Raw genomic sequence first — 22,557 nt, forward strand, 5'->3', positions numbered from 1 at the left:
TTATTAATAAATGCAGCCTCAGTTTATAGCCAGTACTTCTGAGCTGTTTTATCTACGCACAGCTATACTCTGTAGCAAATAAATGATCTTGTAGCTCATTTTGAAAGTCTGAATACTGCTGATTGTGAAGAAAGGCTAACAATTGTTTTCTCCTGTTTTATAAGTAGGTGAAGATCTCAGTCAGATTTGAACGTAAGAACTTAGGTGATTTGTGCAGCGTTTGACAGAGATTAATTTGTTATCAGTGTTCAGCTTTGGATTCTTAGGTCTGCTTAACTGTTTCTATTCCTGAACTGTAGGTACAGCTCTACTGTTCCTCTTTTTACGAGTAACAGTCAAGATGGCGTTCAGATGTTAATATCCAAGTTTTCTTTTTTACCAAGTTATTCTCAGTAATCAAATCCAACACAAAAAAAACCCAGTACAGTGAGCTCTGTGCATGACGAATAGGTTAGGACTGGACGCGAGCAGGGATGCTGTCACTCTGCCATGCTACAGCAGTGCTGAGAGAACTACCGCAGGAATCGGTGCTGTGTAATTCAGCACGGCCACGGTTCCCTCCAACCTTAGGAGCGGGGTCTGGTCGCCGTGGTCAGAGCAGGGTGCTGCGCTGAGCGCTTCGCGACGTGCCTCACGCCCTTGTTTCCCCTCTCTTTCAGGTGTTAGCTTTCGGACTTCACGCCAGGCGCTCACCTCCACGGCGAAGTGCTGCCGCCTTGCCTTCTTCCCTGCTCGCCGGCAGTTTAAACGTCCCCTCTGCCCCGGCTCTCCCCCTGAGGCGGGCCGCCTCGCTGCCATCCCCATTTGCTGTCCGTTGGTGTTACGCGTGGTGCTTGAGGGCAGCGCTGGCTGTGTTTATGTCCGAATAAACGGGGAATACCACCCTTGTTCAAAATAGGTAAATAAACGAGACCTTCCGGCTTCCCGGAGCTAGGCGGTGTGAGATGCGGGCGGGGAGGGCGTTAGATATTATTTTACCAGCAGCCTACCGCTCTGCGGGGAGATGAACGCCTGGGCACCCCTCCGAGCGGCCCTCGCACTGCGGAGGCGCGCTCCCCGGACGCCGTGGGCTCCCGGCCGTGTGAGGAACGGCAGGGCTCCCGGGGGACGGTGGAGCCGCGCACGCCCGGGCTGCGGGGTCCGGGCCGCACCGCGGCAGCGCGGAACCAGAGCGCGAGACGCGGGGCGGGGCGGGCGCCATAGCCGGAGCACCGCGTCCCGCCCTCGGCGCTTCATCCGGCCGGCCCGGCGCGATGTCGGGGTTCAGCCCGGAGCTGATCGATTATCTGGAAGGGAAGATCTCCTTCGAGGAGTTCGAGCGGCGGCGGGAGGAGCGCAAGAGCCGCGAGAAGGTCGGACGGGCCGGGCGGGGGCGGCGCGGCCTCCTCTGCGTCGCGGGGCGGCCTGCGAGGGGGCCCGGGTCGGGAGGAGGCGGGGCGGCACCTAGGGCGGCGCAGACGCTACCCCGCGCCCGGCCGGCGGGTGCCGGTGGGCCGTCATCCGGCGTGTGCCGCTGCTGGCTTCCCAGCAGGTAGGTGGGGAGGCAGGTACGCGAGCGCGGCGAGGTGCCCGGAGAAGCTCTGCCCGCTCTGCGTTCCTTGCCGCCGCAGCACTGAGGAGAGCTGTGCGGCCACGGCGGGACGCGCTGCAACCGAGGGACGAGTACCGTCCAGAGCAACCTCGTAGTGCTACGAGGAGTGCAACTGAGGTCTTCTGTGTTCAAAAAATGCAGGCTTCTAAAAGAGTTCGCCTTACCTTACCTTAGTTTTTTACCTTAGTTTATACGCTGAACCATACCATCTTATTTCAGCGTAATGCGGCGTGAACGACGGCCTCTTCAGCCGGCACTCATGTGAACAGTCACCACCTGAGTCACCCCTCGTTGATTAGAATGTGAATGTCCAAAAGCAGGTGTTGCTGAGCTTTCTGTTTATTTAATTTGAAGATACAGCCCTTAGCACACCTGTTTTACTTGCAGTGCAAAAGCTGAAAGCCCTGGTCTGAACGCTAATCCCGAACATCAGGGGAAACAGGAGTGAGGCATGTGGCAAATCTGGTAACTAACGTTGTTGGTGTGTGTAGGACAGTGAGAATGTATCTGCTGAGGAGAACACCGACGACATAGATGCTCCCTCTTCATCCAGAAAGGCAGCTGGGAAGTCTCAAAGCCAGGATGAAACAGATGGTAAATATTACTGTGGTGGTTTTGGCAAAAAATGTGTTCTAAAGGTGACTGGAAGCATTTGCTTTCTAATAGTTGAACTTCTTTAAAAACCTGTCTGTTTCTGCTGAACCTGTGGGTAACGAAGCACACAGAGTGCATGCCTTTGTAGGATGTTTTTTGCATATGTAGGCTTTAACTTTGCTCACTAGTCTTAGGGGCTGGATCTGGTTGTCTTTTTTTCTTTGGAACATCCTCTTGGCTTTGTAACCACATGGTCTCTGTCATTTACTGAAGTTACAAATACATATCTCAGAAAGTTTTCTGCCTCTGTTTTGTTTTGGTTTTCTGTGTTCATCTTTGCTAGCCTTCTTGGCTGAGACAAAAGAAAGTTGGGATATTTGATTGTGTTGTATGGGAGTTTTTCCCCCTGTATTCAGCTCCGGTGAGGCCATTCCTCAAGTCCAGTTTTGGGCCCCTCGCTGCAAGAAACACATTGAGGCCTTGGAGCGGGTTCAGAGAAGGGCAACAAAGCTGGTGAGGGATTTGGAGCACAGGGCTTATGAGGAGAGGCTGAAGGAGCTGGGAATGCTCAGCCTGGAGAAGAGGAGGCTCAGGGGAGACCACACTGCTCTCTGTAACTGCCTGAAGGGAGGTTGTAGTGAGCTGGGGTCGGCCTCTTCTCTCGTGTAACTGGTGATAGAACTAGAGGGAATGGCTTCAAGATGCACCAAGGGAGATTTAGGCTGGATGTTAGGAAATACTACTTCTCTGAAAGGGTGGTTAGGCAGTGGAATGGGCTGCCCAGGGAGGTGGTGGAGTCATTGACCCTGGAAGTGTTCAAAGAATGTTCGGATTTTGTGTTGAGGGATATGGTTTAGTGAGAACTACTGGTGATGGGTGGATGGTTGGACTGGATGATCTTGTAGGTCTTTTCTAACCTTGGTGATTCTGTGATTCTGTGCTCATGTCTGCTAGCCTTCTTGGCTGAGATGAACGGGCTTAGGGATATTTGATTGTGCTGTGTGGGAGTTTTCTTCCCCCCCACCATCTAAAGGAAAATAAAACAGCTCAAAATAGAAGGGTTTTTTTTGGTTTTTTTTTTTTTTTTAAAGTTGTTAATAGTTTTTTTATTCTTTGGCTTAGAGGACTCTGGTCTATCTCTCTGTTTTTTGCTGGATATTCCTGACTATCTGAATGAAAGATCTCTGTAGAACTATATCCCAGTAACACCAAATTATTCAGGAATTCTGCGTAATGTAAGGATCTCAGGAAGTGGTAGAAGCAGCACTTTGTTTCATATGTATCACTGGTTAGTTATCCCATTCCTCAGGTTCTGGATTAGAGCTTGGGCCTCACAGTGCTGCAGTCTGCTTCAGACACCTTTAGAGCACGTTTCATGCAGTGGCTGGGCATGTCTCGTGGGATTGCCAGCGCTGTGAGATAGCAGAGTGCAGTCCTTGATTTCTGCAAGTTGGTTCTTGTACAGAGTTGGACTCCGTGATCCTTATGGGTTTTTTCTCACTTGTAGTATTCTATGATTCATTTTTTACTTTCCTTGCAAATTCTCATAGTTCTTCTGTTTGTTTATTTATTATTTATTACCGTTTATTTTTTGTTATATTTTTTTTTTCTTCTCCTTTAAATATCAAAGTAGGCAAATAGGCCTTAAATTGTCTCACACAGAACGTGCCTTAGCGTTGCCTTGATTTTGAGAGAATGGCCAGACCTTATTCTGCAAAAGCAAACAGAATGCTACAGGTGGGGCTGGAGCCAGATGTGTGCAGTTCCCTTCTTTCAGCTGATGTCTCTGACACAGTTCCAAGCTGTGGTCTTCTGCTCTGTATTCCACCTGCTCTGTTACATGTCTTTTCATACACGTGGTCTTTATCAAAGAAAAAATGCATGAGAAATGTTACTTCTGCTCTTATTACAGAGAATGCAGGAGTCTAAAAAGCAGTTTGTAGAATCAAGGTTGCATTGATAGTATGTATGGCTTCTGTTTGTATAAAGAGTTACTGGAAGAATCACACTTAAGATATTCGGAAGAAGAACGTTAGAAAAGGTCAGTGTTGAAATCACTTTTGAAACACTGATGTTCAAAGCTGAAATGAAGGTGAAATTAGGTTAAAAACTATTTGTTTTGGATTGGGGAGGAGTAGAAGCCTTGATAGTCTTGATTTTTAGACACTTTATATCTAAGTCAGAATAAAAACAACATTATATTCAATAAGAATATTGAATATTTTATGTTGAGTATTGAATAATATATTGGCTAAGAATAAAAACAACCATGTGTAAGAGCAGTGCTGCCTGTGGCACAGGGGTTGGAACTTGATGATCCTTGAGGTCTTTTTCAACTGAAGCCACTGCGTGGTTCTATGAATCTATGACATTTATAAGGCTGTAAAAGGTATAAATCCAGCTGTAGTACCCAAATCCCTCTAGTTTGTTGGCAGTAGGTTTATTTTTCAGTACTGGCTTTGTATTGTGGATGGACCGTTATCAAATCTTTAGATGCCCAATCCACCATCTCTACCCTTTCAATGTTTCGTTGGCAAGCAGAGAAAGAGAAGCATACAGAAAATGATTGCTTTTAGTCCGTTTTGCCTGGAAATAGATCTGTGCACAGTTATGACCCTGGGGTAAGTTAGTAATGAAAGGTTTTAATATTATGTGCTTTAAGCATGTTTATTTTGGACATACAGCTTTATGCATTTGTTTACGTTATTTTTCTGGAGTTATGTTAGTAATCTGGATTTTGCATTTACATGGGTTAAGAGGTACTCATTGTCATGGATAGAGTGGTGAAAGGATCTTATTTTAAATTACCTCTAAAAATTGAGCACTGCATTATTGTTCGGTGTAATTGTCTGCTCGCTTGGCCTCTTCAGCTGAAAAGCTTTATTCCATCCACTGTGATTGAAAATTGCTTCTCTTCTGTTGTTTGTGAAGAGTGTAGAGTAAACTGTTGCTTCGTTCTGTGTGTTCCCCCATGCTTTCTTATCAAATATCCAAAAAATGTTAGAAGCTGTGGGATACGAAGCACCGTTGATGAGTAAGACAGCATTTGAAAATACAAGAGGTTGTATAGAAGTCTTCTACGTTTCTGAAGGCCTTTTTCTTATAGAACAGCTCTCTCAAGTAGGCTACTAATTGTGAAGAATTCTGTTTTCTGTGCACTTGTCCTGATAATGTAGCACACATAAACCTTTTCTGTTACTTTCTCAACCAGGAGAAACTGCAGATGGCGTCAGTAAATCTGTTCATCGGGTCTTTGCGTCCATGATTGGGGAAAATGAAGATGAGGAGGAGGATGAAGAGGAAGAGGAAGAAGAAGAGGAAGAAACTACTGAGCAACCCACAGCTGGAGATGTTTTTGTGTTGGAGATGGTACTTAACCGAGAGACTAAGAAAATGATGAAAGCAAGTATTTATACCTTCACCTAACTACTCTGTATTTCATGAAGTATAGTAAATAAACACTGCTTTGTGCCATCTTAGCTATTGCTGAGAGGCTTGCCTGAAAATAATGCTGTGTAGGATGCTTCTGCTTAAGTTGGTGTGTCCTTTCTGGTTTTCTAGAAAATTACTGTAGGTTCCTGTTTGAAAACTTTCAGAAATAACGAAGTGAGTCTTTTCCAATGTCTGGATTTTATTTGTGTTAGGTATTGGAGTTACTCTGTCAGTTATGAAAATCAGCAAATACCTTGGTCAGTCATTTGAACTCGCCCTTAAATAGTTTGTTTTTTGGTTGTTTGAAGCACAAGTGTAACTGAGGTCTCCTGAATTTGGACATAACCGAATCATTGGTAGAAATAGTTTCTCTTTTCTGTTTAGGAGAAAAGGCCTCGCAGCAAGCTTCCTCGTGCATTGAGGGGTCTAATGGGAGAGGCCAATATCAGGTTTGCTCGAGGAGAACGGGAGGAGGCTATTCTGATGTGCATGGAAATCATTCGACAAGGTATTTTAGAGCGGTACTAGATTTTGGTTTCAGAAATGGGATGAAATTGCCACGTGTATCAGGAAATTCACTGTGGCTTCCCTGGTGAGGAGAATACTCAGCACACAGGCTGTCAATGTGTAACTAGCATGAAATTTAGGAGTACGTGGTGCATTTCCGGTGGTGTTTTGCTTTTGAGAAGAAAGTAGCACCCTAATTCTGCAGCTTTATGCACATTACTTTTATTGTCTTTGTAGAACTAGAAGGAAAATACAGAGCCATTGGCATGACTTCTGATGTAAGAAAAAAAAAAAAAAAACAAAAAAAAAAAACCACTGCAAATAGTTGTTGTGAGGTTCAGTCAACCTCTTTAATGATTTAAGAAAAGGAACTGGAAACCTGCCTGCAAAATCTATTTTCTGAATTGAAACAATGATGTTGATGTTTCATACACCTGTGGTATCTGTAGTTTGAAGAAAGTCAAGTTACTTGTCATGTAGTTCTTAAAACAATAGTTCTGAACTGTTCTCTTTGTCTTTTTGTAGCTCCTCTTGCTCACGAGCCTTTCTCCACTCTTGCCATGATCTATGAAGACCAGGGTGATATGGAGAAGTCATTACAGTTTGAACTGATTGCTGCTCACTTGAATCCTAGCAATACAGAGGAATGGGTCAGGCTGGCAGAGATGTCACTGGAGCAGGACAATATTAAACAGGCTATTTTTTGCTATGCAAAAGGTAATGTAGCAGTAATTTTAATATTTTAAAGGAAATGTTGGGTGCTGATGACAATCGCTATATTTTCTTCTGCCTTCTGTTTTAGTTTGTTGCAGTTTGTTAGGATTCTGCTACCTCTGTCCAGACACTGGTAAAAGATCCATGAACCTTTAATGTAGGATGATGTCCTTTTCTTACAGAAAGCTTTTGTGTGTAATAACGTGTCTGCTGACATTCTGTCAGTCGTGTTACCTTATGATTTTGGAGAATAAAAAAGAGTCTTAGTTGAATCTGTTTCACCAGGAGCATGTATGTGTTTTGCAATCTGTTTTGCTTCCCTCAGGATGTAAATACTGCTTTTTCTGTTAGCTGTTATCTAGTTAGAAACTGCTGATATTTGCCAGGGCTTTGGCAGTGGTGTAGATGAATGTGAAATCTGTTATTGCTTTTTTGCTCAGCTTGACTACTAGCATGCTTTTCCTTGTTACAGCTTTGAAGTACGACCCAACCAATGTGCGTTATCTATGGGAGAGATCAAGCCTGTATGAGCAGCTGGGGGAACATAAGTTGGCTATGGACGGCTACAGGCGTATTTTGAATCTTCTGTCTCCCTCTGATGGAGAGCGGTTTATGCAGTTGGCTAGAGACATGGCAAAGTAAGTTGGGCTTCAAAAATGGTACAGTTTGGTTTCCCAAAGCTTCTCCAAGTCTGGCATTACTGAGCTCTTTTGCTGATTCAGGTTGGGTATGCAGCTGAGATCGGGGCACAGGGGTGTATCTGCGGGGGGGTGACGAACATGCAAGCGCACACCCCTCATGTACTGTGATGTTTCCAGCTCCTGACTTGTGGGAAGTATTCTATGCACAGTCAGTGCATCGTCACAGAAGTGTTGTACTCTCTTAGAGTCGGAGAGTAAAATACAGGTGTTAACTACAAAAAAGCCTATAGTATACAACTGTGTACAAATACAGTACATTTCTGTATCTGTGTAATATCACTAGAGACTCGGAACCGTACTGCTGATAACTCTGCATGGAAGAAACTATTCAGTGTGAAATGCAGTCTTCAGTACAATAGTATGCGTGGATTCTGATTTGTTGCTGGAGTAAGTAGACGTCTTCCCCTTTTCTGCAAATGGGTGCAGATCAAGTCATAGAAGTTACCCTGTGGCAGAGGAGGTTGATAGTTAAATGTGCGCCTCTTACAGCTCTTAGTAAGCTAACTACTTTCTCATGTATAACTTACAGAAAGATGTCATTGGACTGTTTGAGAGCCAGCAGATAAGTCTTTTGATTTTCTTGGTTGTGAAATGTACCTTAAAAAAAAAAATGCAAATGTAACAATATGATTGGAGTTTTCTGTCAGACCAGATTAATGCAATACACTGCTGGTATGTGGCTCGAGGTGAGAGATTGTGTAATGAAAACTGCTGTTATTTCCTAGCATATAGAGGATTATAAGATCTTATAGAGAGGATTATTGGTAATTATTTGAAACACATAAAACATTGTCAAAAATTGTAAGGAAAAACAAACTACCATCTTTCTCACTGTTTTTCATAGTTTATCCTCCCTAATGAATACATGAGTTCTGCTCTGAAAATCATGCCTCCTATTTTATGATGTTGGCCCATGATGTCAGAAGCAGATGTTGGTGGTGTGGCAGTAGAAGCTGAACTTTCCCCCCATATCCCATTACACGTTGTTGCCGTGTTAGAGATGGCAGCAGAGGGGCAGTTTGACAAAACAGTGTCTGACCATGGAAGTGTGGATGAAGCAAAGATGTGACACTGAGTTCCTCCACAGGGAAAAAAATGGCACCCACTGACTTTCATCAACACTTACTGAACGTTTGTGGAGACCAAAGAGTGGATGTGAGCCCAGTGAGGCAGTGGGTGGTGCATTTCAGTGATGACAACTGTGTGAAGGATGAGCCACGTTGTGAATGGCCATGTGGATTTTTACAAGTTGGCATTCAGGCTCTCATCTATTGCTAATGAAAATGCAGAGCTAGTGGTGATGCCTCCATTGAAAAACAGTGTTTTGTAACTGGGAATTCGCTCTATCAAATAGTGCTATTGTGTTCTTTGTCTCTTTTGTAGTTTCCATGGAAACAAATAGGAGGAATTACTTTTGGAGCAAGCTCTGCTGATTAACAAAAGTAAAAGCAAAGAAATACGAAAAACCTTTTGCTTGTGATCAAAGTACCTCTTGTTAATTATCTCAGATACTAAGTATGTTTTGTCTGCATTTCACAGGAGTTATTATGAAGCCAATGATGCTGCCTCTGCTATTGAGATCATAGAAGAAGCCTTTACTAAACATCAGAGCCTCGTCTCCATGGAAGATGTTAATATAGCAGCTGAACTGTATATTTCCTCCAAGCAGTATGACAAAGCATTGGCGGTATGGAGAACTACGTGCATTTGCCTGTTGCGTTCAGCAACTGCCACACAGGATGGACAGTTTATATTCCTGTAGTTCTTAAATACAGTCGTATTTCTGTGGCAATAGAGCTGATCAGGTTGCTTCCAATTAGTTCTGTGGTAATCAGCACTGAAGTTAACGCTGGGGCTGATAAGACTCTTTTGCTGTTCCACATTTAAAGTTTTGGGATCTTTTCTCTCCTTCTCTACAACTGCCATAACCTCAGTAGCCAGGGGATAGCTATAAGCTGATTTGGGGTCTGTTGTACTACCAGCAAAGAGCATTCACTAAGGTGAAGCTTAAAAGAGTGGCACCAAATGGCTTAATGCTTCACATGCCCTCACACTTGTGCTTTATCTGGTATGCCTGTGATATAACTAATAATTTTTGCTTTAAATATCAAGCACACATTCCAGTACACAAGAACTCAGCTCTGAGACTTAAGGAGTTTGAGAAGATCGCATCTCTATTCCCAATTCATTCTTGTGGTTATTACCCCTCGCTTCTGTGCGTGTTTCCTATTTGGTTTGGTCTGGCTTTGAGAAGAACATTGTAACGATCTGACCATTATAGTTCCCCAAATTAGAGTGAAGAGCCACTAACAATTGGGACCTTGTCCTTCTAAACATCCTTATTTGCTGATTTTACTTCTTCATATTTTTCCTACATAAGGTTTTTTGTTCTTTGTCAGTGTAAAGCATTACAAGCCTGCGGGCAGTTCTACCAACTCTTCCCTGTGTATCTCTTTCTATTTTAAAAATTCAAAGAGGTAATTCTCTGTACTCAGTATTTGGGTACAAGATTTGTTAATGCAGCACGCAGTTGTAGAACTGTTCTGTGTTTCTTTCTGATGGTTCTCCTCAGGTCTCTTGCTCTGATGGTGTTTCTTGTTCCTGGATAGCTGAATCTGTATTTAAGTTAGTAAATGGAGGGCCATGTGCTTATTTGACACTCTTGTTTTGGCAATGGTAATTATTACCTAAATATTTACTTTACAATTCTTGAATGAAAATGCCAAATGGCACTGGATCTCAAACCAACAATCCTTTGCACTTCTGTGTTTCTCCTCTCGCAGCCCTCTGTGGACAAGTGAATGTCTTGACTCGTCTGTCTTTGATTTTCATTTCCTTACTAAATTGTTCTGTTGAATTGTGCTGGTTTTACTGAGGTTATAATGCATGAGCAGGGCTTTTGTAAAATGTCTGACTGTAGGTAGCTGTGAATCTTGTTTTATCTGTTTTAAACTGAGATGAACTGTGCGGTTTCCTTGCGTTGTGTTAGGATGAGCAAACCTAGGAGTGCTTTGAAAAATCTATGGAAAACTTAGCTGTTTACGTGGTGATTTGCTTTCTATACCTATCTTCTTAAAGCTATAAAAAGGAGCTAAAAATGTTTAAACAAAACTTTTCCAGTTGTGATGGAAGTTACTGTTTTATTTCCTAAGGAGCTGCTGATTAGACCAAAAATAGTGGATAAAGACATAGGGTGATGAAACCCTATACTAGTGAGCTAGCCCTAAGTGAAAGAAAGGCTGCCTTTCTTCTGACAACCTCTGTGATATCTGAAGAAACTGCCACGTAGGCTGATTGCTGCATATATCCTTAAAGCCTTTTAAATGATCTGAGTTATTCTTCTGTTTTAGGTTATTACTGATTATGCAGGAATTGTTCTTGAAAGGAAAGCATCAGAAAAAAGTCCTGCTGAGGAGAAAAAAGGTAAGTAGTTAACAGATGGTCAGTATGGCCCTTCTGTTCATCTCCTATGACGTTTTTCTTCTGTTCATCTAGTGTGACGTTTTTCTTTCCATTACCTCTTCAACTCAGGTATGTTTTGACGCATATTGACAGAGAGTTTCACTTCTGAAACTCTTCAGTGTCTTTAATGAGTTACATTGCATGACCTCAACGTTCTCTGAGGAGTTACTCTGATGTCCAATTAGCTCTGGTGACTCATTAGGGACAAGGACTACCTTCCCTGCAATCGGGGGCCTTTTAAAGTTCTAAACATTCCTCTGAGTGATGATGTCAGGCCAGTTATTTATTTCTGCTAGCTAAATAACTTCTGAAAAAAAATCTGATAAAGTTTGTGTTATCTATTCTCAAGAACATCAAGCTTTGACCTGAAACTAATATGCTGTAAATTATACTTATTTTCCTGAACATTTAAATGTTGTGATGTGCAGATATCTAGGGGTATTTGTCTGCAATTTTGACTTGAGTGAAACAGGTCCTCTTTAAGAAATCTGTTTCATGAAAGCCATCACTCAAGTCTAAAGGTGTTTCTGTTTGGGCTGTAGAGTGACCCCAGCATGCCAGCTCTGTAGCAGTCTGTTCTGTAATTGAACAGGACAGTTGTTTTGGTAATCGAGTCCAAACCCATCATAGGTATAATCCACGCTTTATTGGTGTTCACAGCTAAGTAATTCTTGGCTTAGCTGGTGCTACTAAGGGTAATCTCTTTCCCTTAAGATGATGCAGCAGCAGTAGTGGAAACTGAGGAAAGCCAGGAGGCAGTGACTGACAACCAAGGTGATCCGGCTGCTGAATCGAGCGCTGCAGGTAAGTAGCTGAGTTGCTGAATCTGGTAGAAATCTATGAACTGATCATATACTCAGGAATCGGGTTGGAATCGTAGCAAAATCATGAGAGTTTCTAGCAGTAGAAATAGGAAATAGTAGGAAATAGGGCTTGATCCAGGAGAGGTTCCTTGCATCCTGTCGTCTTTACTCAGAATTTACTGTTAACGCATCCAGCCACCAAAGTCAGAACATTCTCCCAGGACTTATACCCAATTTGAAAATAAAATTCTTTATTTCTGTGTGAATTTACCAGTAGGTGAATGATTACTCTCATGCTGGGTGAGAATGATGAAGTAATCTGCACGCTGTGATTTGCTGTAACTGTATGTGGATGTAGAAGGTCACAGGATAGCCTTGAGTTGGAAGTCACTATTTTATCAGGTTTTAATGGTCACCCTTTAAATGTTCAGTGTAAGGAGTAAGGTAAAGGAGAACTTGAACACAGTGCTTTGGATGTGTAGTGACTGGTTGTGCAGGAAATGCAATAGGGAAGTTTGTACCAGTTTGGTAGCACTCATGCTTTCATTCTCATCAGATTGCATTTGTTCTATGTGTAACATAATGTTCTGTAGTTATCTGTATCTAACTGTATACAAGTACAGCCAGCTCCTTGATACATAGCACTTAGTTTAATAGGGAAAAATAGCTTAATATAGGATATTTCCTAGAGAAAGTGAGGAGAAGAGGTTACGGGTGCCTATATTCCTAAAGAAAAGCTTTACAAAACAAGCCCAGAGGGGGAACACTGAACACATCATACAGATCCTGCTGTTGAAGTCAGTGCAGACTGTGATAGCTCTTGATATTTCAGATAAAATGGTAAGGATCAGGGAGATGAGAACGAACTTCTTCCAGCTAGAGATAAGTTATAAAAGAAGGGAAAAGAGCAGGCCTACACCAACATATGCTAGAGTCTGAGTATTCTTCTCTTTGTAGCTCACCATAGGCTGGTGGGGCTCTGTGAAATGGTTGTTAAAGCTTAAGGGCTCAGAGAAAATTTTTTCTTCTTTCCACAGCTGTGGAGAAGGTTAGCTGCTGTATACCTGAAGGGGTTCCCATAGACATCACAGTCAAGCTGATGGTGTGCTTGGTACACTTGAACATCCTAGAGCCTCTCAATGTAAGTAGAAACAAACTCAGAAGTCAGGGGATAAATTAACAAAGCAAATGATTTTTTTCCTGTCTTCATATGACTGAGGTCATTAAGAGGGCTTTGGGGATTCTTTTTGCTTTCCTTCCACTCCAAGACAGAGACGCCTAGCAAACCTCTTGTAGCTGAAATGGTATTTTTGTCCTTATATGTTATGCCTTCAGCTGAAAATATTTCCAAGGGACAGTAACTGAAAAACTGTGGGCTATGTTAGGCCAGGGACCACGCTACCAAATTTGGAACACTAAGGAGCATACCTTGACTTTGTTTTCAAGCCCTAATAGATCTTAATGTTCTTATGAAAGATAGGATGAGTATAACGTAAAATGTCTGGAATAGTAAAATGTGGCTTTTTCAGCAGTTGTGAAATTCAAATCTTTATCTTCCACTTCTAAAGTAATATTGAAGTGAAAGAAGTATGGCTCAAAATGCAAACTGCATAAAAATTATAGCCTAAAAAGGAGCTTCTGAAAGCAGATCTTAAAGCAGTGTTGTTGGTGACTATTCGTGGGTTTTAGTATTTTGTTTGTTTGCTTGCTTTTAAAGCCTCTTTTGACCACTCTGGTGGAACAAAATCCAGAAGAAATGGGTGACTTGTATTTGGATGTTGCAGAGGCATTTCTGGATGTTGGAGAATACAACTCAGCCCTGCCTCTCTTGAGTGCCCTCGTCTGTTCTGAACGATACAACTTGGCTGTGGTCTGGCTTCGGCATGCAGGTTAAGGGGGGGCTGCTGAAAAACGTGGTACTGAGGGATGGTAGCACAGTGCTGAGTATTTCCAGGGAACTTTATCTGAGATCACTGGAATTTAGATGCACATGGTGAACAATAATTTGTATTTGCAAAACTATAACTGGAGTTTACTACGGCAACCCTGCCGTGAGGGCTTTGTCCTTGTTGGAGACTGAGATTACCTTCAGCTATGAATACTTTATTTTCGTCTAAATGAACAGCATCTCTTCTGCATTCCTTTTTGTATCAACTGATGTTGCTTAAGTGGATCTACAGATGCATCAGTGCTTATTTCTGAACGTTTTCACTTTAATAATATATGTATCGAGTGGTTTTAACTGGAAGAGCATCTGGAAAGTACGTTAACTATTTTGCTAGCATTTAATCTTTTTCTGTCATTTAAGTATATGGTGTGTTGTATGGTATATCTAGAGTGCTTGAAGGCTTTGGGACACATGGAGCGTGCCGCAGAGAGCTATGCTAAGGTTGTTGATCTTGCTCCATTGCATCTGGATGCAAGAATCTCACTTTCAACACTACAGCAGCAACTGGGCCGGCCTGAGAAAGCTCTGGAGGCTCTGGAACAAATGTATGATCCAGATACACTGGCTCAGGATGCCAATGCTGCCCAGCAGGTGAGCAAGGTGTTTTCTTTGCTTCCAGTTCAGGATATGGTATTTGACAGACTACAGTAGTATTCAAAGATGTTAATGGTGTAGGACCAGAGATCGACATGTGTGGTTTTCTAGCAGATTTGACAGTTCTATTAATTCTGTGTTGCATTAATAATTGTTTGTTTCATAAACTCTTTTTTTGTGACTGGTTGAATAATGATATTTGGTGTTACCTAGGAATTAAAGTTACTCCTCCATCGTTCTACTCTGCTCTATTCCCAAGGCAAAACGTACGGTTACGTAGACACTTTACTGACTATGCTGGCAATGCTGTTGAAGGTAAGCCTGTCTTTGCTTTACCAAACTGGACAGCTACAAGTTGGGTTAAGACAAGGGGCAAACAAGCTGAGGAACAAAACTAGTGGTTTTGATATGCAAGTATTTTCATAGTTTTGTTGGATGGAAATCCTGCGGAGAGCCTTCTAATTCTTGGGGCCTGTAACCATGTTGTTTTTTGCTCTTCAGAACAGAGCATCATTTGTGAATGTAATTCTCAATACATTTATTTCAACTCCCTGTTTCTGAATATACAGAGAACATGGCAAGTGCTGAAGTTGCTTCTTATCTATTTAGGAGTCAACATAATACTTTTTTCAGATTTACTTTTGTTTAGATATTAGATTGTATTTTAATAACTTCATTTTGAATTATGTAATCTATGATGTTATTTAATGAGCAAGGAAGAATTTACTTAGTTAACAAATACAGCAGTGTTATCTGTTTTATTATTTTCCCTTCTTTCACTCAGAAGTGAGGGAGGGGAATATTTAAGCCTTGATTCTATCCATTTGATTTGATCCATTTCTGTTCTATTACACTGACTGAACAGCTGACCATCTGACTGGCAGAATGGTGTTGTTTTTGTTCTGCCTCTGTGCAAATAGTTTTGATTTGAATATGCACAGGGATGTTCCAATCCCAGGAGAAGTCTGACAGTCATTGGAAGAGTTTCTGTCTTTCTTCTGCATAGCCCAGTTTGCAGTGAAGTATGAGACAATGCAGAGATAATATACCTATAGGGAATGTTATCTTGTGTGATCTTGCTCTGTTTGGCATTTCTAAGCAGCAGACTGTTTTAGCAGGCCATGTGAGCATCGTCGTAACGCTGTATCTGAGATGGGATTTATTACTGTGATTTGAAATGCTGCCTTTAAATTTGTCTCTAGGTAGCAATGAGCAGAGCTCAGGTGTGTTTGATATCTAGCTCCAAGTCTGGAGAGAGGCACCTCTACCTTATTAAGGTGCCAAGGAATAAAATTTCCGACAATGATGACCAGGAGGCAGCAAACTGTGATGCGAAAGGTAACAAATGTTTATTAAAAACAAAGCAACAAGATTAACTTCTTTATCTTGAAAACGGAACCAATGTTAGTATTTTGCTTGCTAAATCCGTGCAAACGTCGTCGTATTTCTAGGACAAGGAAGGCAGCAAATGTGAGGTAATATAGCTTCAGGGAGCAATGCTCATTCAGAGAAAAATAATAAAATTACTGAATAATTCAGATAGAGAAGGACATATAGAGACCATATGGCCCCAGCATTCCTCTCAGCACAAATACGTAATGCATGCAGCTCTAGAAAATAACAGAAATGTGTATCTCTTTTAAGAGCCACGTGATTATTGAACTGAACAGACTCAGTTAAACCACACTACAGTTTTTTCAGCACTGTTTGAAAGATGAAGAGGAGTAACTTTAATGCATTCCTTTGCTGTGTTTACAACTCAAAATATATTTCTTATCATTTGTTCCCAGTTTTGCCTGTTTTCTGCTTGCATTTTATAAAATGCTCTTAAAAGTGGAAAAAGAAGTGAATGATTTACTTTTCTTTTGCCAGTTAATGCTGAGACTTTTCTTAAAAGATCAGTTTGTGTGCACATTTTTGTGTGCTTTTTCTTTTTCTTTTTAAAGATTTTCTCTCTTGTTTCAACTTGGTTGACTTACTGCCTTCAATATTTTCAGCGATTTTTGCTGTTCTCACGAGTGTTTTGACAAAGGATGACTGGTGGAACCTTCTCCTGAAGGCTATATATTCCCTGTGTGACCTCTCCCGGTACAAGGAGGCTGAGCTACTAGTAGATTCCTCATTGGAATATTACTCATTTTACGATGACAGACAGAAGCGCAAGGAGCTGGAATACTTCGGGCTTTCCGCTGCAATCCTGGACAAGAACTTCAGAAAAGCCTACAACTATATCAGGTAGGGAACTGAGAAGGCAGAGCAATCTGTTCTCTACTTCCTCCGAGGCTGTAGTCGTACTGCTGGATTTCTGAAGGAGGGAGGTTAGTGCTTTCCAGCTTTCCCTGAAACAGATAAGCCTGCTGAAGCACAAGGAGTTGCTCATGGCCTTTGATTACAAAATAACATATAGTGCAGTAGGTTGTTTGATTAGTCTCAAACCCTTGGTTCTGTCTTTCATCGCCAGCTTTCCCTCAGTCACTTAAGCTGTTTTTATTGCAGGTGTAGCATTTACTGTGTCGCGTTTACTAATTTCTCGTATGGTTTTCGTTCCGTAGAATAATGGTAATGGAAAATGTCAATAAACCTCAGCTGTGGAACATCTTCAATCAAGTTACTATGCAATCTCAGGATGTCCGTCACCATCGCTTTTGTCTCCGCTTAATGCTGAAAAATCCGGATAATCATGCACTGTGTGTCCTAAATGGGCACAATGCGTTTGTATCTGGCAGCTTCAAGCATGCTCTTGGTAATGTCATTAGTCTTCTAATTTTAGCAAATACAAGTCTATACTCTTATTTGTTTTTGTTTTTTATGGAAGAAACAGTCATTTTTTCATATATCACAAAGTTCTGCATGGCTTCATAGTATTAACCTGATAGTTTGATTGTGTTGTACCAAATCAAAGCATCAGTGCAGTTTTCCTAATAAGAATTAAGCTGATTTTTTTTTTTTTTTTTTTTTTTTTTTTGAGTTTAGGATGCATAGCAAAGATAACCAACTTGCAAAGATAACAGAGGGCTAATGGCAATAAAGATGAGGAAAGACAAAACCAGAATAATTTAAATAGCAAATAATGTTGATTGGACATGTTTAACACGCCTTGGAAGTAAGCCTGTTGTTTCAAGCTGCCTCCAGGTGTCATAATTGAGATGTGTTGGAGATGGAGATGCATGTTCCATTAATGTTCAGCAGCAGCAATTATTTGTTTTCAGTGTAATGCAGGAAAGCCTTAGTCATGGCCGAGGGGTCACACTGTGCTAGAGACAGTAGTGTGTCACTATGTCATTTATCTTTCCAATGCTCTTAGGTAATACTTTTTTTTTCTTTGTTCGGTTTGTTTCTCAGTGTTTAATATATAGGGGAATAATTGTTCTTTTCTGTGTCTTTATTTCAACTGCATAAACAGCTTAACCAAAATAATGAAACTGAACTTCCAAAACCTGTCTGTTGCATCCGGTGTTAATTCTCCACACATTCCAGATATAAATCCTAGCAAGGACCTTGTTTGCTTTCTGTGCCTGATAGTTTTGTGTTTACATTTTTACCTCACAGCTTGTGTTCTTCCTTCAGAATCCCAAGGAGTGCTGAAAATGTAACGATTTCTTAGTGGTATTTTTTTAATGAATACTTTAAAGTAGGAATATTAAACTGTTATTTTTTTTCTTAGCTCACACGTTAAATTTGCTGTTTGCTTTTAGGACAGTACGTGCAAGCCTTTCGTGCAAACCCAGATGAACCTCTCTACAGTCTTTGTATTGGCTTAACCTTCATCCACATGGCTTCTCAGAAATACGTGTTGAAAAGGCACGCTCTTCTGGTACAGGTAAACTAGTATGTGATGATTTTTACCTGTAGTGTGTCCTGGCTTTGTATTTATAGACAGGTGGGACTGCAACATGTTGTGCGTAAATAACGGCATTTCAAGCAGCATTTCAAAAGAGAAATAGTGAAACACAAATACAGATGAGTGTGCTTCTGAACTATGTTTTGGCTGAATCTCATCTTCTCTTACCTAAAGGTAGATTGTTCTGTTTTGTTTTGTTTTTTTACACAGTGGTTATTGTAGTAGACACCCATGTTTGTGAAACATTACTAATTCCAGTCTCAATGGCTGTAGATTGGATTTCTTTTTGCTTTGTTAAACTTGTTATTCAGCTTTGAAGAAGTGCCACAGAGTAGAATCTATGCCACATACCCTAAATGGACATGTCTCATAAGCTCCATAGTTTTCTTAAAACTTTCCAGACTTAGAAGGCATTAAATGTGGTTGGTTTTTTTCTGTCATCTTTTTCTCTTCCTCTTTTTGGTGCCTCTATATAGCTCTCATTGCAAAGATCTCACAAGCTCTGATTTAGGCTACCCTCAGTTTTTCAGCTTTCTTATTCATATTTTTCTTTCATCTGCCAGATGCAGTTACAAACCACAGGCTGATTGTGCCCAAATGGAATCTTGAAAGTCATTCCCTGTACTCTCCTTCAGCACTGAAATTCCTTTAAACTCCTGTGGCCTCTGAGCTCAGAGTCAGCAGAATGTGGTTAGGACCTTAAGCTCTCATATATTTCTAGCCTGTTAAGAATTTGGCTTTTACTTAGATTGTGACAAAAGGTGCAGATCTCTCTAAAACAAGACCAATTATCTTAGTATCCAACTTAGAGTATTTGAAGTTTTCAAACTTTGGCCTAATTTTAGTATGTTCAGCCACTTCTTTCTGTAGTCAGCTTGCCTTTCTTATCTAGACTGCTGCGTTCTCCTTTATAACGTGTCCTATTTATGTTACCCTCTGGTGATACTTCTTCCTGTTTTTCTCTCTCAGTACTTGCTTTTATGACAGTTTATTTTTACATCCTCTCCTGTTCCTATTGTAGTTGATTAATAATTCAGCCATAGAAACACACTGGTGACATAAAGCAAGATCATTAGCTGCTAGTTTCTGAACTAATTCCTCATGTTGACAGAGCTGTCTTCTCTGTCTACCAACACGATCGCTGAAAGAAAGGCCACTGTTGGCAATGGAACCAGCATATTCCAAAGCATTAATAAAAGAAATGCAAGTTTCTGCACAAGAAAGGATGAAAAACTCTGCTCTAATTTTTTTCCTTCTGAATTCCTCTCTTCTTCCTATTCTTAAGCTTCCCACAAGACTCGTTCAGTGTAAAGCAAAACACTGCATTTTAATATAATACTGTATCTTTATCTTTTTTTTTTTTTTTATTGGAGGCAGTTCTGGTCTAATGCCATTCATTTTTTAGCATCATATAAGCATCATTTAGCATCATATATTAGCATCCAGTGTATTTTATAGCTGTCTTCTTAACGGGAACATTCACCATGTGTGTAAAATGTGTACAGGGATTCTCCTTCCTTCACCGCTATTTGGACCTGCGTGGACCGTGTCAAGAAACTTTCTACAACCTTGGCCGTGGCCTTCACCAGCTGGGGCTACTGCATCTGGCAATCCACTATTACCAGAAAGTACTTGAGCTTCCTCCTCTCACCTTGGAGGTACAGTATCTTTGTGAGCTGCATACTGCAAGTGCTCAGGTCAATGTTAATTTCTCAGCCGTAGTTAAGTACTTAGGATCTGTGTTGTTCAGAACAATTCGTGGTGGAATTCTCTGACACTGAAAACCCAGATCTGATTGTTACCTGTTGTGCATGTGTTAATTTCAAAGACATACATTTGGAGGGATTTACTAATAGGCTTGCATTAGCAGCAAAAAGAAGGTTGCCAAACTTTACCTGAATAGCTGAACTTAATCTGTATTGCGTGCAGTATTTTATGACTGGAAGTTTGTTGCCTAGCTTGGGCACGAGCAGGTAGAAAACTTACAATGGGAAAGATTGGTAAGTGAAAAAAGGTTGGTGATAGTTGATATTGTGAGTTCAAAGCAGCATTACTTTGATGACATGAAAGATAAAGCAGCATTCATGTTCTGGTTGTAGAAACAAATATGTTACCTACAAATACAAATTTGGATAATGCTTTACTGTTCTATGATTTGGCTACCTGATTTACAGCTAATATTTTGAATATTTTTTTATCACAACTACAATTCTTCAGTGATTAATAGCAGGTGGAAACTCAATATGAAGGATGCTTTAGTTTCTGTGCACCTGAGTGTCTGTGTAAAGTAGTAATATGTGATTAGATTGCACTCTAACAGCTACTTACGTTTCACTTTTAAACCATCTTTGCATATAGATAACTTTTTATTATTTTTACAGGGAATAGAAACCGATCAGACAGACTTGAGGAGAGATACTGCCTTTAACTTGTCACTTATTTATCACAGCAGTGGAAATACCAGAATGGCCCAAAAGATGTTATACACTTACGCAGTTGTGTGATGAAGATTGTGGCAGGTAGAAATGATAGCCTTTGTATTAACTCTTGCATCATGCAGTGCTGGGAAACTGATTTTTGTGCACATCTTTTTCTGTATGTGGTCAAAGATGTGGCTTGTGCTGTGTATAGTTTGTATGCTGTATATAGACTTTTTCTACTTCTGACGTTTGAACTACATCACGTATAGATGGAAACAGTTTGCTCTGAGCACAAGGCTGACAAACATTGATGAACTGCTTGATCTTTTGTATAGAACAGAACAGTGAAAACTGGAGCCCAATATTTTCTTTAGAAAAGTTTTCCCTGTGCAATACTAGAAATACTTACAAGCAAGGTTGTACTGTAATGAAGAAGAAAGAAATGGGCTTGTACTAATTTCTACAGGATGGAAAACTCGGTACTTCCGAGATCATTTAAGTGTTTGGTGTTGCTAGGAGTTCATATTCCTTGCAGCTGTTCTACAAGGTTGATTTCTGTTTCATTGAAATCCGTGTTACTTTTGTCCTTCTGAACTTTTTAATAAAAATTCTAAAGTTAATGATTGTTTGTGCTTAGTTTACTCTTGTTTATTTGCTTGTTTACTCTTCCTTAGGAAAAAAAAACAACAATGAAGCTTCCAAACAGAAAAAATTAATAATATCATTTAGCTTGTTGTTGAATGTTGCATACAGTCTGGATTTTTAAGTAGTTGTGACAGCTGAACAGCAGCACAGAGTGGTAGAAGCAGGCAGCTCCCAACCTAGCGAGAGAGCAGTAAAGATTATATAGCTATATGGATATACAGGCAGGGTTCATTGCTAAAGCAAAATAAGGCCGAGAAAGTATGCTGAATAGAAATCCAGCCATGCTGTTGCTTCCCAAGCACTTGTTGTTTACCCTATGACAGCTACCTAGTTTTTACTTTCAGCTCACTTTCGTGTGTTTATGCTTCATGCTCCAATCAGTGCTTCAGAAATGAGTCTCGTGGAATTGTCTGTGCTAATTTTAAAGCTAAGACAAATTTTATCTCAGATCAGATGTTACATAACAGTATCTTGCATGTGTGCTTCAGTAGGGAAGTGCTGGGCCATACTGAGAATGCAGAGATGAGAGTCAAATACAATGAAAGTCTCACCAACTCTGGAAAGCACAGCATGTTTACTAGGACTGGTTTACCAGATTAACTAGGAAACACTGCCCGAATCCAAGTCCTTGCTAAATTTGCAGAAATAACTGAAATGTTTTTTTCGTTTGTATGTCAGCCTGTAGTATAGAAAATGCATAAGGAAGAGAATGACTCCATCACCTCTGTTTCATTTTGTAATCTCTGTGCTATCTCATCACCATCTGTGACATGACAGCCAACTGTTTGCTATGTAAACTTGCGCTGACTCACAATGTGTGTACAAATGTGACATTATTGTATCAGCTTGGTGTAAAAAGTCTCAGTTTAAGTTTTCCCTGTCACTTTTTGGTCTCTTCACATCTTGTAACTCTTCTGATTATTTTTTTTTTCTTCTCGCAGTGAATGACTCCTCTATCTTCACTTGAAATAGGCTTATCATGTCCTAGGAAGCACAGTCCTCAGCACTCAGTATTGAACTAATGCTTTGAAAACAGAAGCCAGAGGTCCAGTATACAGTTTCGCTTTGCATTACTTTTTTCCAAAACTGAGTCTGAAATGCTCAGAATCCTATTGCTTATGTATTTTATAAAATAGAAGAATTAGTAACAGTTTCAGTCGATTATTATGTATATTACCAAACTACTTGACTTAATTACGGCATTTGTTAGTTTTTTGTTGCTAAAGAGATATTTTATATAAGACACTAAAGGCATATGTAAGAGGCTGCCCGTCAAAGCATTTACTGCTTGTTTTAGGAACCAAA

The 22,557-nt window shown here is 40.7% G+C and overlaps 1 protein-coding gene across 1 annotated transcript; it reads left to right on the top strand.

The window, feature by feature from the left end:
• The first annotated feature begins 1,137 nt into the window (after positions 1-1,137).
• GTF3C3 (general transcription factor IIIC subunit 3) lies at positions 1,138-21,227 on the top strand. The gene is made up of 19 exons (XM_048953920.1): positions 1,138-1,352; positions 2,083-2,185; positions 5,397-5,587; positions 6,002-6,125; positions 6,650-6,841; positions 7,311-7,476; positions 9,079-9,226; positions 10,890-10,962; positions 11,716-11,805; positions 12,842-12,945; positions 13,522-13,693; positions 14,141-14,343; positions 14,560-14,661; positions 15,549-15,684; positions 16,344-16,581; positions 16,899-17,089; positions 18,042-18,166; positions 19,693-19,845; positions 20,569-21,227. The coding sequence occupies exons 1-19, from the start codon at positions 1,254-1,256 to the stop codon at positions 20,689-20,691; spliced, it is 2,733 nt and encodes a 910-aa protein (XP_048809877.1). The 5' UTR covers positions 1,138-1,253; the 3' UTR covers positions 20,692-21,227.
• Positions 21,228-22,557: the final 1,330 nt, after the last annotated feature.

The sequence above is a fragment of the Lagopus muta genome, chromosome 8 (genome assembly GCF_023343835.1).
Source record: "Lagopus muta isolate bLagMut1 chromosome 8, bLagMut1 primary, whole genome shotgun sequence".
Lineage (NCBI taxonomy): Eukaryota > Metazoa > Chordata > Aves > Galliformes > Phasianidae > Lagopus > Lagopus muta.